Source organism: Pan troglodytes, chromosome 4, assembly GCF_028858775.2.
Source record: "Pan troglodytes isolate AG18354 chromosome 4, NHGRI_mPanTro3-v2.0_pri, whole genome shotgun sequence".
In the NCBI taxonomy this organism is placed as follows: Eukaryota; Metazoa; Chordata; class Mammalia; order Primates; family Hominidae; genus Pan; species Pan troglodytes.
In genome coordinates, this window is record NC_072402.2 from 171,685,807 (window position 1) to 171,700,728 (window position 14,922).

The following is a 14,922-nucleotide window of genomic DNA, read 5'->3' on the forward strand; positions in this document are numbered from 1 at the left end:
AATGATTTTGAACATCCTTTAATGTGCTTATTTGCTATCTATTCATACTCTTTGATGATGTATCCAGTCAAGATTTTTGCCCACTTTTTGTTTGTTTGTTTTTTTAATTGTCAAATTATGAGAGTTCTTTATGTATTCTGAATACAAGTCTGTTGTCAGGTACATTTGCAAATATTTTCTCCAAGTCTATAGCTTGTCTTTTTATTTTTTCTTAACAGTGTCTTTGGCAAAACAAAAATCTTAAAGTTTGATGAACCCCAATTTATCAATCTTATCTTTTATAGATTTTGCACTTGGTGTCAAGTGTATGAAGTATTTGCCTAACACTAGGACGTGAAGTATTTTTTCCTATGATTTATTCTAAACATTTTACAGTTTCATATTTCACTTTTAGATGTGTAGCCTATATTTATGTAAGATATGAGGTTTAGGTCAAAGCTCATTATTCAGCATCATTTTAAAAAGACCATCTTTTCTCCATTGAATTGCATTTGCGCTATTGCCAAAAATCCATTGGCCATATTTGTGTGGGTCTATTTTTGTGCTCTCTCATCTCTCCTATTAATCTGTATGTCTATCCCATTGCCGTTACAGTGCTGTATAAAATACTGTAGCTTTATAGTAAGTCTTAAAATTGGATAGTGTGATTCTTTCAATTTTATTTACTTTTTAAAAATAATTGTTTTGGTTATTATAGTTATTTTGCCTTTCTATATGTATTTTGGAATAACCTTACCTACAAAAATTTCTGCCAGAGGTTAGAATTGAAAATTAACTCATAGATCAATGTTTATGGATTCGACATCATTACTATGTTGAATGTCCAATTAGTGAACTTGGTATTCTTCCATTACTTAGGCCTTTAAGATACTTCATAAGCATTTTGTAATTTTCACTCTACAGATCCTGTATGTATTTTGCTAGATTTATACCAAGGTTTTTTATTTTGGGGAACTATTGTAAATGGTATTGTAAAAAACATTTTGATTTCTAATTATTCATTTCTGATAAATAGAAATATGATTGATTAATTTGTGCACATTCATATATTCATGAATGTTAACCCACATGCTAAATTGGTTCAAGGTATTTAAAAAATAGATCTCTTGTTTTTTTTAATGCAAGCAATTATGTTCTCTACAAATAAGGATAGTTTTATTTCTTCCTCTCCAATCCATATGCCTCTTATTAATTTTTCTTGCTTCATTGCACTGGCTAGTACACTTCTAAGTAAGAGTGGTGAGAGTGTTGCTTTGTTTCAGATATTAGGAGGAAGGCATTTTGTCTTTTACCATTAAGTAAAACATAATGCTAATTTTAAAATTTTTGCAGAGATGGGGGTCTCACTATGTTGCTTAGGCTGGTTTCAAACTCCTGGCCTCAAGCAATCCTCCCACCTCTGCCTCCCAAAGTGCTGTGATTACAGGCATGAGCCATTATGCTTGGCCAAGTTTTATCTTATTTTTAAGATGTCCTTTATCAAGCTTAGTTTCATTTTGTTCCAAGTTTGCTGAGAATTGTGAATGGACATAAATTTTATTAAATGTTTTTCTCTTCATCAGTTTTACTCCTAGGATAAAGCCCATGGTGTATTATTCTTTTTGTGTGTTGCTGGATTTGATTTTCTAATATTTTGTTGAAAAATTTTGCACCTATATTCATGAGGCATATTGGCCTGTATTTTTCTTGTCTTGTACTGTCTTTGGTTTTGGTATGAGAGTAATGCTGTCCTCATAGAATAAATTGGGAACTGTTTATCTCTTCTTCTGTTTTCTAGAAGAGATTGTATAGAACTTTTTTTTAAAATGTGTGTTCCCACAGTGAAACTGTCTGGTTTGAAGATTCCTTTTTGGGGGAAAATTACTACAAATTCAATTCCCTTAATAGTTAAGATTATCATTCAGATTATCATTTCATCTTCAGTAAGTTTTGCTAGTTTATGGTTTTTGAGAAATTGACCGATTTAATCTACTTTATCAAATTTATGTACATAGCATTGTTTGTAGTAGTCTTTTATTATCCTTTTAATGCCTTCATGCTCTGTAGTGTTAGCGCCTTTCATTCACGAGATTAGTAATTTGTGTGTTCTGTCTTTTCTCTTTGTCAGTCTTTCTGGAGGTGTATCAAAATTACTAATTTTTAAATTTAAATTTTAATTCTTTTGAAACAAGAGTTTTGCTCTGTCACCTAGGCTGGAGTGCAGTAGCTCTATCATAGCTCACTGCAGCCTCGACTTCTCTGGCTTGAGTGATTCTCCCGCTTCAGCCTCCTGAGTAGCTGGGACTACAAGTATGTGCCGCCATGCCTAACTAATTTTTAAATTTTTTGTAGAGATGGGGTCTCACTATGGTGCCCAGGCTCATCTAGAACTCCTGGGCTCAAGTGATCCTCCTGCCTTGGCCTTCCAAGGTTCTGGGATTATAGACATGAGCCACTCTGCCCAGCCAAATTTACTAATCTTTTTAAAGAACCAACTTTTGCCTTTGTTGATTTGCTCCATTGTTTTTCTGTTTTCAATTATATTGATTTCTGCTGTTTATTATCTCTTTCCTTCTGTTTGCTTTGGGTTTATTTTGCTCTTCTTATTTCTGTGTGAAAGGTTAGATTATTTATTTGAAATCTTTCCTCTTTTATAATACACACATTTAACACTGCAAATTTATCTCTCATTACTACTAAAGCTGCACTCCCCAAATTTTGATATCTTATATTTTCATTTTTTGTTCCGTTCAAAATATTTTCTTATTTTTCTTGAGACTTTCTTTTTGATATATGAATTGTTTTGAACAATGTTGTTTAACTTCTGTTTGGAGACTTTCCTGTTACTATTCTGTCATTGATTTTTGGTCTAATTCCATTATAGTCAGAGAACAGTTTTTTTGTATTATCTCAATTTTAAATTTTTTTCAGGTTTGTTTTATAACTCAGGATATGGTCTATCTTGGTATGTGTTTAATGTGCACTAAAAATAAATGTTTATTCTTCTGTTTTGGGTGAATTATTCTATAAATGTCAGTTAGATCCAGTTAATTGATGATGTTCTGTTCTCCTATAGCAGTGGTTCTCAACTGAGAATGATTTTCCCCCACTTCCCCCAGGGGACATTTGTCAGTATCTGGAGACATTTTTGATAATCACAGCTTAGGAGGGGATGCTGCTGGCACCTGGTAGGTAGAAACCAGAGATGCTGCTAAGCATCCTACAATACACAGAAGAGCCTTACCCCACAACTCTCACCATAATTATCCAGTCTAAAATGTTAATATTCCTGAATTTTCTGTTTCCCCTAACAGTCAATTAAAGAGAGAGAAGTATTGAAGTTTCCAACTATAATTGTGGTTTTGTCTATTTCTCTTTTTAGTTCTGTCAGGTTTTGGTCCATGCGTTTTGAAGCTTTGTTATTAGGTTCATACGCATTTAGGACTGTTTTGTGTTCTTAGTGAATTGACCTTTTATCATGTGTAATGTCCCTCTTTATCTCTCTCTTCTTTGCTCTGGATTGTTTGTTTGATATTAATATAGCTACTCCAGCTTTCTTTTGGTCAGTGTTACATTGGTGTATCTTGTTTCATCCTTTTACTGTTTTTTTGTTTGTTGTTGTCAAATGATCCTTCATTTAAATATTTTCCTTTGTAGTTGTTAACTAGCTGGACATTCCACTATGCCATTGTTGATGTCATCTATGATGCGGAGTGTGGTAGCCATCAATAGTGCAGTCCACCAGTTGGTGGGCAGTCTCCAGGAGCTCTTTAAGGGTTCCAGAGAGAGTTCTCTAGCTAAATATCAGTGCTGCATTGGGAAATGCTGACAATTGCAACAAAAATGATATTTCCACTCTGCTTACTGTTTTTTTTTGCTGTTTTCTGTCACAGAGCGATTCTCGGAGAACTTTGATGATAGTGCAGAGGCAGAATCCTCAATCTGGGCCTGCATGTTCTGAATGGTTCATTTCACTGTAATCCTTAGGGTCTTCCAGTCACTAGCTTTCTTGGCAATGTCATCACCAACATTTATTTGGAGACAGGTCCATGGAGTTGATCTCAGGGGTCAAGGCAGGCATGACACTGATTTCCCCACCAGTGTACCTCAGGTATACAACTTTGATTTTGGTGTGCTTGAACCTGGATGGCATGGAAGAGGCGGCTGGTGTTATATGAAATCAGATGCTGCATGGCAGAAGAAGGTTGCACTTTGTTTTCCTCTGAGCTGAAAGCCCAGAGTCCATACTTTTACTTTGAATCTACTTATATTTTTATATTTGAAGTGAATTTCTTGTTGACAGCATATATTTGGTTTGTGTTTTTTCTCCATTTTGACAAACTTTTTAATTAGCTTGTTTAGCCCACTTACATTTAATGTAATTACTGGTATGTTTGAAGTCTACTGTTTCATCATTTGTTTTCTTCTGCCCCCTAATTTTTTTTGTTCCTCTCCTTTTCCTTTTCTGCCTTCTTTTGGAACTTTTTTTGTATCCCACTTGATCTATTGCATTTTGACTATATCTCTTTGTATATTTTTGTTTGCCCTAGAGATAACAATAGAAAAATTTAACTTTGCCTACTTTTGCCACTTCAAGTAGAATATAGAAACATTCCCACCATATTGGTCCCTTTAGCCTCAATTCTTTGTATTGCAGTTGTCTTATATATTACTCTACATACATTGAATACCTCATCAGAAGATGTTATAATTTTTGTTTTCAACTACAAACATATTTTAAAGAAATCCAGGCCAGGCATAGGTGGCTCATGCCTATAATCCCAGTGCTTTGGGAGGCCAAGGCAGAAGGATCACTTGAGGCCAGAAGTTTGAAGCTGCAGTGATCTATAATAGGATTGTGCCATTGCACTCCAGTGGGGGTGACAGAACGAGACCTTGTCTCTTAAAAAAAAGATCATTACATAGCAGAAAAATAGTCTATTATACTATAATGGTCTATTGTATTAAGAACCCCTCACAGTAGAGTAACTATAATTTATAAAAATCTATTGTATGTTTCAAAATAGCTGGAAGAAGAAAAAATAGGACCTCGCCAACCAGGAGAAAATTTCCCGTATCACTTCAGCCTTCTGTTTCTTCCTGCAGCTTCTCTCCTGGCCTCACATATCAGGAGACCTGAATTTCCCACTGCCTTGAGACAGGCTTGGACCTTACTAAACTCAATACAACTGGCTTGAAATTATTTTTTGAAATTTTGCTTTTAATTAACACATAATAATTGTACATATGTATGGAGGATGGTGTGATGTTTTGATACATGTATACATTCTTTTTTTTTTTTTTTTTTTTTTGAGACGGAGCCTTGCTCTGTTACCCAGGCTAGAGTTCAGTGGCATGATCTCTACTCCCTGCAATCTCCACTTCCCAGGTCCAAGTGAGTCTCCTGCCTCAGCCTTCCGAGTAGCTGGGATTATAGGCACCTGCCACTAAGCCTGGCTAATTTTTGTATTTTTAGTAGAGACAGGGTTTCACCATGTTGACTGGGCTGGTCTTGAATTCCTGACCTCAGGTGATCCCCCTGCCTCAGCCTCCTAAAGTGCTGGGATTACAGGTGTGAGCCACCGTGCCTGGCTGATACATGTATACATTCTACAGTGACAAAATCAGGGCATTTTGCATGTTCATCTCATTTATTTATCATCTCTTTGTATGAGAACATTCAAAATTCTTTTAGCTCTTTTAAAATATACAATACAATATTGTTAACCATAGTTACCCTACTGTGCAGTGTAAAAGCAGATTTTTTTTTAATTTAAAAATATTTATTGAACACCTTCTCTTTACTTGGCAATAGGTGACATGCTGGATATACACGGTGAACAAAACAGGCACAGTCCTCACTTTATTGGGTTCTCATTAACCAAAGAAGTTTTATTGATGGAAAGGATTCACACCTATAATGTTATATAAGTTATTTAACCCCTTTGAGTCTCAGTTGTCTCTTCTATAAAATGGGGTTAGTAATATTTTCCTTCCAGAATTATTATGTTCCCATCTTGTTCATAATGCATATCCCTGGTTATCTGCCATATAGCGGGTACTGTATGTTTATTACAGAACTAACGAATACATAAAAAATGAATATATAGGTCCCTTAAACAATGGGTCCACATTATACAGTAGCTAATATTATGGACAATATTTTCTCCTCCTTTTTAAAAGTCAGTGTCACAGATAACAACAATAAGTGTGACAACTTGTATTTGTTTACTCTCACTTTTTTTCCTTGCTAATTTTTAAAGATAATATGTCTTTCGTAGGGACATGGATGAAGCTGGAAATCATCATTCTCAGCAAACTATCGCAAGGACAAAAAACCAAACACTGCATGTTCTCACTCATAGGTGGGAATTGAACAATGAGAACACTTGGACACAGGAAGGGGAACATCACACACCGGGGCCTGTTGTGGGGTGGGGGGAGGGGGGAGGGATAGCATTAGGAGATATACCTAATGTAAATGACGAGTTAATGGGTGCAGCACACCAACATGGCACATGTATACATATGTAACAAACCTGCACGTTGTGCACATGTACCCTAGAACTTAAAGTATAATAATAATAATAATAAAAGAAATGAGCCAGGCACAGAAAGACAAATATCATGTAGTTTCACTTACAGGTGGGAACTAAAAAAGTTGAACTTAGAAGTAGAGAAGAGATGGTGGTTACCAGAGACTGGGGGTAGGGGGAAGACATTGGTCAAAGGATACAAAATTTTGATTATATAGAAGGAATAAGGTAATGGCAGTATTTATTCTTCCTGTCTAACAGTAACTTTGTACCCCTGGACCAATCTCTTCCCCTTCTTCCCCACTCCCTACTATCTCCAGCCACTGCTAAGCACTATTCTACTCTCTACTACTATGAGATTAACTTTTTGTTTTTTGTTTTAAGATTTCACATTAGTGAGATTGTGCAGTATTTATCCTTCCGTGCCTGGCTTATTTCATTTTACAGAATGTCCAGGTTCATCCATGTAGCCACAAATGACAGAAGTTATTTTTTGTGGCTGAATAGTATTCCATTGTGTATCTATATATCACCTTTTCTTTATCCATTTATTTGTTGATTGCACACTTGGGTTGAGTCCATATATTGGCTATCGTGAATAGTGCTGTCGTAAACATGAAAAGTACAAATATCTCTTTGACATACTGATTTCCCTTCCTTTAGATGAACATCCAGTAGTGGAATTGCTGTATCATATGGTAGTTCTATTTTTAAATTTGGAGGAACCTCCATACTGTTCTTCATGATGGCTGTACTAATTTACATTCGCACTAACAGTGTGTAATAGTTCCCCTTTCTCCACGTACATGATGGCATTTGTTATTTTTGTCTTTTAATGATAGTCATTGTAACTGGGGTGAGGTGATATCTCATTGTAGTTTTGATTTGCATTTCCCTGATGATTAGGGACATTGAGCCCTTTTTCATATACATGTTAGCAACTTGTATGTCTTCTTTAGAGAAATGTGTATTCAGGTATTTTGCCTTTTTTTTTTTTTTTTTTTTTTTGAGACAGAGTCTTGCTCTGTCGCCCAGGCTGGAGTGCAGTGGCGTGATCTCAGCTCACTGCAACCTGTGCCTCACAGGTTCAAGTGATTCTCCTGCCTCAGCCTCCCGAGTAGTTAGGATTACAGGCATGCGCCACCATGCCTGGCTAATTTTTGTATTTTTAGTAGAGATGGGGTTTCACCATGTTGGTCAGGCTGGTCTCGAACTCCTGACCTTGCGATCCACCTGCCTTGGCCTCCCAAAGTGCTGGGATTACAGGCATGAGCCACTGCTCCCGGCCGCCAATTTTTAAATCAGATTTTTGTTTTTTAGCTGTTGTTTGAGTTTCTTATATATTCTGGGTATTAACCCCTGGTCAGATGCATAGTTTGCAGATATTTTCTTCCATTTTGTAGGTTGTCTCTTTAGTCTGTTAATTATTTCCTTTGCTGTGCAGAAGCTTGGCTTGAAATTATTAAAAGTGTGATTTCTATGTGTGAATCAATCACAAGACATGTCAAAGGGAATTTCTTTTTCCTCTGGAGGAAAAAGATTAAACACAAGGGTTCACAATTGACTCCACGTGGTTATCATTGTGTTGTCACAATGATTGTACCTGAAAACTCATCTAGGTCTTTGGAAAGAAGAGAATGGAGGACTAACATTTATTGGGACACTCCCATATCATGTATCTGCCTACTTCTATTAATATAGCCCTGTGCAGCTCAGATGTGCTAGCCTTTGTTGCCTCAGAAAATGTCTCTGTCTCTCCACACACGTGTCCCCCCCGCCACATGTTTCATTACTGAACAATATATATAATACTTACGTTTTCTCTTGACCTTTTAGCTAGCAGAGTGTATGCTCAGCACATGAGCACTAACTAGGGTGACCTAACAATTTATCACATAAACTAGAATACTTTTGAAGGCAAAAGGGGGCCCTATGACAAATGCCAAGACAGCTGGGCCTCATGAAGTGCATCATAAGCAGCACTGCAGCTGGGAATGAACAACCATCGGTGACTTGAACCACAGCTTAGTGAAAACAGTGGCAACAGCCTTGACCTCAGAGGATTTGAAGAGAATCTATGAGCAATCCCCAGGGATGAAATAATTCAGCCATTCAGAACCTTGTCCCTAAGTAATAAGGGGTTTCCTTGAGCACAATCTCTTCTCATATTTACAATCACTCTGCAAGAGAGATATTGTTATTCTTACACCAGAGATAAGGAAATGGAGGTTTAAAGAATGAATGCAAAATGTCCAAAATCCATACAGCCAGAATTTGGTAGAGCAGACACTAGGACTTTGCCCTGTCTGATTCCAGGCACCAACTTGGAAGCCATGCAATGTCCTGGGCTGGATACAAATTTTGGTGGCCACCGATCAGGGTTCAAATTCCAGCTCTGGTTACCGTGGCTGCCCTGTATGATCACAGTGCAATGCTGAGTGTAGTAGCTAATGTGAATACAGTGCTTGCCATAGTCCCTGCTCTGTACTACATGCATTCCCTATGCTATCCCATTTCATGCTTTGTACTAACCCCATCATGTGTGTACTATTAGAAACACCATTTTGCAAATGAGGGAGATAGTCTGAAAGAGGCTGGAAAAGTGCCCACTGCATGAAAGATACACAATAAATATATTTCCCTTCTGTCCTGACCACAGGGTCAGAGCACAGTAGAGGTCTTGAACCATTCTGTGTTTTATGATATTGTTCTGGAAGGTCTTAGGAGGCGATGCCTTCTCCTAATGAATGTGCCTGCTTTTTCAGTTTTTCCAAAGGCTCAAGGATTACTTGTTATATGGTGCATATTAATTTTTTTTTTTGATGTGGCCAAAATCCCTCCCACTTTCTTGAAACCATTTTGTCCCGTGCAGTGGTTGTGGCCATGCATAAGAAACAGCAGGTGGTGCCAGATGACAGATGGTGTGGGAGCGCGTTCCCCGGTAGGAGGGGGCGTGAGCGAGCGAGCAGGCAGGCAGCTGCCAGGAGCTCTTCCCTGCTCGCTCACGCCTGCTCTCAGAAGCTCCGATCCAGACACACGCGAGGCGCTGTCCTTTCAGCACCACAAGCTCGGGCTGAGGAGGGAGGACTCCTGGCCGTCCTCCTCCTCTTCAAATTGGCTTGAATCTGCTCTGACCCCCAGGAGTGCAGCACAGTAAGTAGGCATTTGTTTTTGCTATAACCACTCCCCAATATCTTCCAACCCCTTTCACCCCCACAACAACCCTGTTTTGTCTAAACGTTCCATCAGCAGGATTGAGAGAAGAAATTCAGTTGTGTTGAGCTTCTGGGGGTGGGAGGGGAGCACCATTTGACTTCTAAGGGATCTGGAGATGAATAAATGTGATTTGTTTATTTAGTTGGCAATCCTGCAATATGGGGGCTGCTAACTTTCCATGGAACCAAAAAAAAAAAAAATGGCCCTTCTCTATTGAGGAAATGGAGGCATTCCATGGCTGAATAACAGGATCAGGTTCAGGCTAGCCTTTTTTTTTGTTGGTTTTTATTTTAGGAAATTGCACCTCATGTACAATCCACATATGATGTAACAGGGTACACATTGAGACGTTGAATGTATTTATTGTGTTTTAGGGTATTGCTGATGGAAAACCAACATAATAGAATAGCAACCAGAGTGGTGAGGTGAAATTTATCATACTGCGGGCGGCGGGGGGTGGTATAATAGGACTTCATTTTGCACTAAGTATAATCTTTTTACTGGCATTGTGTGAGCACTTTAGCTCTAGTGTCTTGGGTATTTGTTTTACACTTATATTTTTTGTGTGTATAGGTTTAGGATTTTCCTTGAATTCCTTAAATTTGAGTGCTGTTGAACCCCATGGGAAGGTGGCATATTTTGATGATTAAAGAAGTTTTGTTGGACAATGGGAATCATGTCTGGAAATCTAGTGGAAGATCAATGACTGATCACTAGATTGAAAGCCACTTGAGTGGAGCTGTTGAGGACAGTGCTATTTTCTCTGTCGTCAGCCCTCTCTTTCTGCCTCACCTCCTGCTGTAACCAGAATCCCACTGCTTGCCTTAGGTCTGGGAAGAAAGGCGTAAGGATGGTGAAGCTGAACAGTAACCCCAGCGAGAAGGGAACCAAGCCGCCTTCAGTTGAGGATGGCTTCCAGACCGTCCCTCTCATCACTCCCTTGGAGGTTAATCACTTACAGCTGCCTGCTCCAGAAAAGGTAAAGCAGGTCCTCTTGCTCTCATCAGCCCCCAGGCTCCCCCCATCTCAGGAAATAAAGCAGCAAAAAATTCCACCCCCCAAATCCTTTCATTCCCTTATCTGCCAAATGTGCTCCCTCTCTTATAAAATGTAGTTATTCCTTCCAGAGCCAAGACATCTCTTGTGTTATTTCAGATTTATGGTAAGTGTTTATTCATTTTTTGTTCATATCTGCATAAATGGGCAAGCAAATTGATCTTTCCTTGTTAAAGTTTTCTTACAGCTGGTGAATACTAATAAGCTTCTAGGTGGTGACAGAAAATTCATCTTGATTATTTTGGGAAGGTCTTTCAAAAATTGACAGGTATAGATTTGAGGACAGAGGATTGGATTCACTCAAACAAGCATTCAGTTTGTACCTGCTAAGGCCCTGTCCCTATACTAGGAGTTGGTTATAAAAAGACAAAATTACAAAATCCTTTTCTAGTATGACAGATTAATTCATCCTGGTAAATGTTATACCTGAGCATTACAAAGATTGTGAGGGTGCACAGGTGGAAACAACTAAATTCTGTTGGGGTGGAGAGGGTTTGGGAATGGGACTGAGAAGACAGGTTAGGCAAACTGCAGAGGAGAGCATTTGAATTGGGCTTTTAAAGGTGAGTAAAAACCCTTCCTGGCAGACCATGGAGTGGGGAAGGGAAGGCATTTTTAAGGCAAAGGGCACACATATGCAAAGCATGGAGAGCTTTAGGGGAGCAGCATGACTGCAGGAGAGTGTCTTTTGGGGAGGCGTGGCTGGAAATGAGTGACTGGCTGATGGCACATCTCCTGACATGGGAGTAGTCCATGAAGAATGGAGGTGGGCATTCACACAAAGGTGGGATGGGGGTTATGCACACAGAAGGGAGAAATAGTATCATTTCAGGTCCACCTGAGACAACCTGGGGTTTTATTATGTGAGCTTTTGTACACGGTAAGGGAGAGACTTGGAGGCCAATGATGGAGTTCCCTGGCTGAAGAGCGAACAATGGATCATTCCATCTGTTTGATTTCCCATTGGCATCTGCAGGAGGGCATTGTGTGTCTTAACCAATTGGCTTCAACTAATCAACAGAAGAGGAGCCACAGCTAGATAAAGGGGCTGCTGATTGGCCAGAGGTTGAATCATTTGTTTTGAAAGTGCAGAGATTGTCAATAGGAGAACGTGCAGGGGTGGGGTGGCAGACAGAGAGAATTCTTAAGTGCCATCCTAAGGAACTGGTAAAGCCTTTAAAGATAAATTCTGAACAGGCAACTAACACTAAAGAGATGAGAAGGGGCAGTATTAATAGAGTATGTACTACATGTATATCAGAGCTTCTTGGTTTTGAACTGCATATTAGAATCACCTGGGGAGATTTTGAAACTCCTGCTTTCTAGACCATGACCCAGAACAATTGTATCAGAGTCTCTGAGAGTGAGACCCAGGCATTAATATGAATGAAATCTCCCAGGTGGCTCCTGCATGCAGCCAAAGTTGAGGACCATTGTTTTAGGTGTGCATTAACCTGGGAGTCAGGGATTATTCATTCATATTTGTAGATGAAAATTTGGTGAGTTATCCAAGCTCACAGAAGGAGTAAGTAGAAATGTTGGAGTTTGAACCCAGATATAAGGAGAGGTTGGGTAGGAGAAGGGAGGGATATTCTCTTGGGGCTTTGTGAGGCCAACAGCTATAGCCTTGCAGATCTGCATGTCTTTAAGAGGTGTGAAAAGAAAAGGGACTGTGGTGAGGTCATCTTTCCCCTAGCCTTCTACATGCCTGCAGGTCATCTAGAGATTATCATGGTCTCTGTCCCCCCTTACTCTCCCACCCACCTCCCAGGGCTTTATTCTTTCCTTGAGAGAGGAGGCAGGTCTGATAACCACTGAGTATCCAGTCTAGGTGTACCAGAAGCTGTCCCAAAGCCTGAAGGATAATGCATTGTCTCTCATAGTGGGCCTGCATGCATGCAACGTGAAGCCAATTATCCTGAAAGATCCAGGGCACCCAGTTTGACACTCTGATTGTCATCACACAGTCTTTCACCAGGGCGGCCTCAGTTTCCTGTTTTTTGATATGGGGAGGATCACATCTACCTCACAATGGGCAGAACAAAGTTAGATGTGGCATCATACATAAAGTGCCTGGTAAAAAAAACTGCAAGAGGCCGGGCATGGTGGCTCATGCCTGTAATCCCAGCACTTTGGGAGGCCGAGGCGGGCGGATCACAAGGTCAGGAGATCGAGACCATCCTGGCGAACACGGTGAAACCCCATCTCTACTAAAAATACAAAAAAATTAGCCGGGCATGGTGGTGGGTGCCTGTAGTCCCAGCTACTTGGGAGGCTGAGGCAGGAGAATGGCGTGAACCTGGGAGGCAGAGCTTGCAGTGAGCCGAGATTGTGCCACTGCACTCCAGCCTGGGCAACAGAGTGAGACACTGTCTCAAAAAAAAAAAAAAAAAAAAGCAAACAAAAAAAACAAACTACAAGAGAATAGCTTCACCATTTTTCAGGTGCTTCCTAAATTCTAAGCTATATGTGCACACGCACGTGCACACACACACACACACACACACAATCACTCACACATGTGTGCAATTTTCTTTCTTCTTCTCAGGAATTATTAGGCCCCAGTGAGGGAGTCACTGCTTTGGTCTGAATTTTACAGAAGCTCAGACACAGAGTGGTAAAGTAGTTCCCCATAGCAAATAGCTGGGAAAGCATCCTGGACATAGAGCCCAGGCAGTGCTGTTCCAGAACCTTCCACCTCAGCAGAAATGAGGAGTGAGCCAGCCTGGGAGTCCCCAGGTGTGGTCTGTGGCTCAAGCTCAGCCACTGACCCACAGTGCGCTCCATTCCCCTCTCTTAGGTCTGTGTTCTCTGAGTGGGAAATTGTATTATCAGTTTTCTGTGCTAATATTTCGATTTTAGAATCTTTACAAGAGTAATTACATTGTTTCCCTGACATGAGAACAGATGTGTTAAAAGTAAATTTTGCTCAAGAAGCCAAAGGTCCTCTAAATGCTTAGAATAGTGTTCAGATGACCAGCAAGGACTCTGAAGCCACCTCTTTAGGTGGGTTCAAATCCCACTCCAACTCTTACCAGCCTGCTTTGGCTAAGAACTTGGAGGGTAGTTTCTTAAGTTGCCTCAGCATCAGTCTTCTAGTGTATAGAATGGGGATGCTAATTTTGGGACTCACAGGACTTTTGTAGAGGAGACAGAGTGAGCCCTGACACAGCTGTCAGCTGTCAGCCCTTTGGTTAGGCTCCAGTCAGATGGTGAGTACTTGAAGCTAAGATGGTTATCACAAAGAAGGATATTTGACCCCAATGTCAGATCATGGCTTTTCTTTTTGAAAATGTAAAATACAGAGTATGCTTGTAATACTGAAAGTCAGTATTCTAAGTATCCTTTAGTAGTATGAAATCTGAATTTCAAGAGAACAGCTTCTGGAGGCTAGCTGGAGTCCTCTCGTGGAACGTGTCTGAAGACTTGTTCCAGGCTAGGGAGGGGACTATGCACGGCATTCAGGTTATTTCAGTTAATCTTCCCAGTAGCCTTGTGAGGTGGATCTCAGTGCACCCATTTCACTCATGAGGAAACTGAGGCTCAGGACAATGTAATGGCCTGCCTAAACTTTACAGATGAAGAGTGGAAGGGCTAGGGTTGGAACCTCAGTGTACTTGATGTTCCAACTTGTTTTTTCTGCATTGCACTGCCTTCAGTAAGAAGTCTCTCATTCTGGGAGAGTGCTTCCTCAAACTCTAGGCTTCCTCATCCATGGCTGCCCCTTGAGCCCTCCCCCTGGCAGGCTCCTGGACCTGGAAGGGACCTGGACTGGTCCCCCAGACAGAACACCAGAGGCCCCAGTGCTCTCTCCCTGCCTGGTGCTGGAGAGGCTGGTGTTTGCCTCAGGGAAGAGCAGCAGGCTCCTGAGTTGCCTCCTGCCTCTTCTCCCTTTCATGCGACTCACTGCCGCCAAGCCTCCACACTGCCCCCAAGCCTCCCCAGGGCTGTGCCTTGGTCCTTCTCCCATGGAAACCTTCTGCATCTCCTCACCCCACAACATCCCATCCCTGAATCTTGACCTTGCCACTCCAGCTCTTTCACCATCTGGCCTGCTGGCCTCCATTCCTTTCACTCCCACGTTGCGCCTCGAATGTTAGCGTGCCAGACCTACCTGCAGCAGCGGTGCTCCATG

At 40.5% G+C, this 14,922-nt stretch overlaps 1 protein-coding gene across 1 annotated transcript in view; it reads left to right on the forward strand.

Annotated features, from left to right (window-relative positions):
• Positions 1-9,392: 9,392 nt before the first annotated feature.
• Positions 9,393-14,922, forward strand: part of NSG2 (neuronal vesicle trafficking associated 2) — a 63,661-nt gene continuing 58,131 nt past the window's right edge. The window contains exons 1-2 of the mRNA XM_518109.8: positions 9,393-9,668; positions 10,560-10,710. Of these exons, the coding sequence (XP_518109.3) occupies positions 9,427-9,668; positions 10,560-10,710 (393 nt within the window). The 5' untranslated portion in view covers positions 9,393-9,426. The remainder of the gene's footprint in view (positions 9,669-10,559; positions 10,711-14,922) is intronic.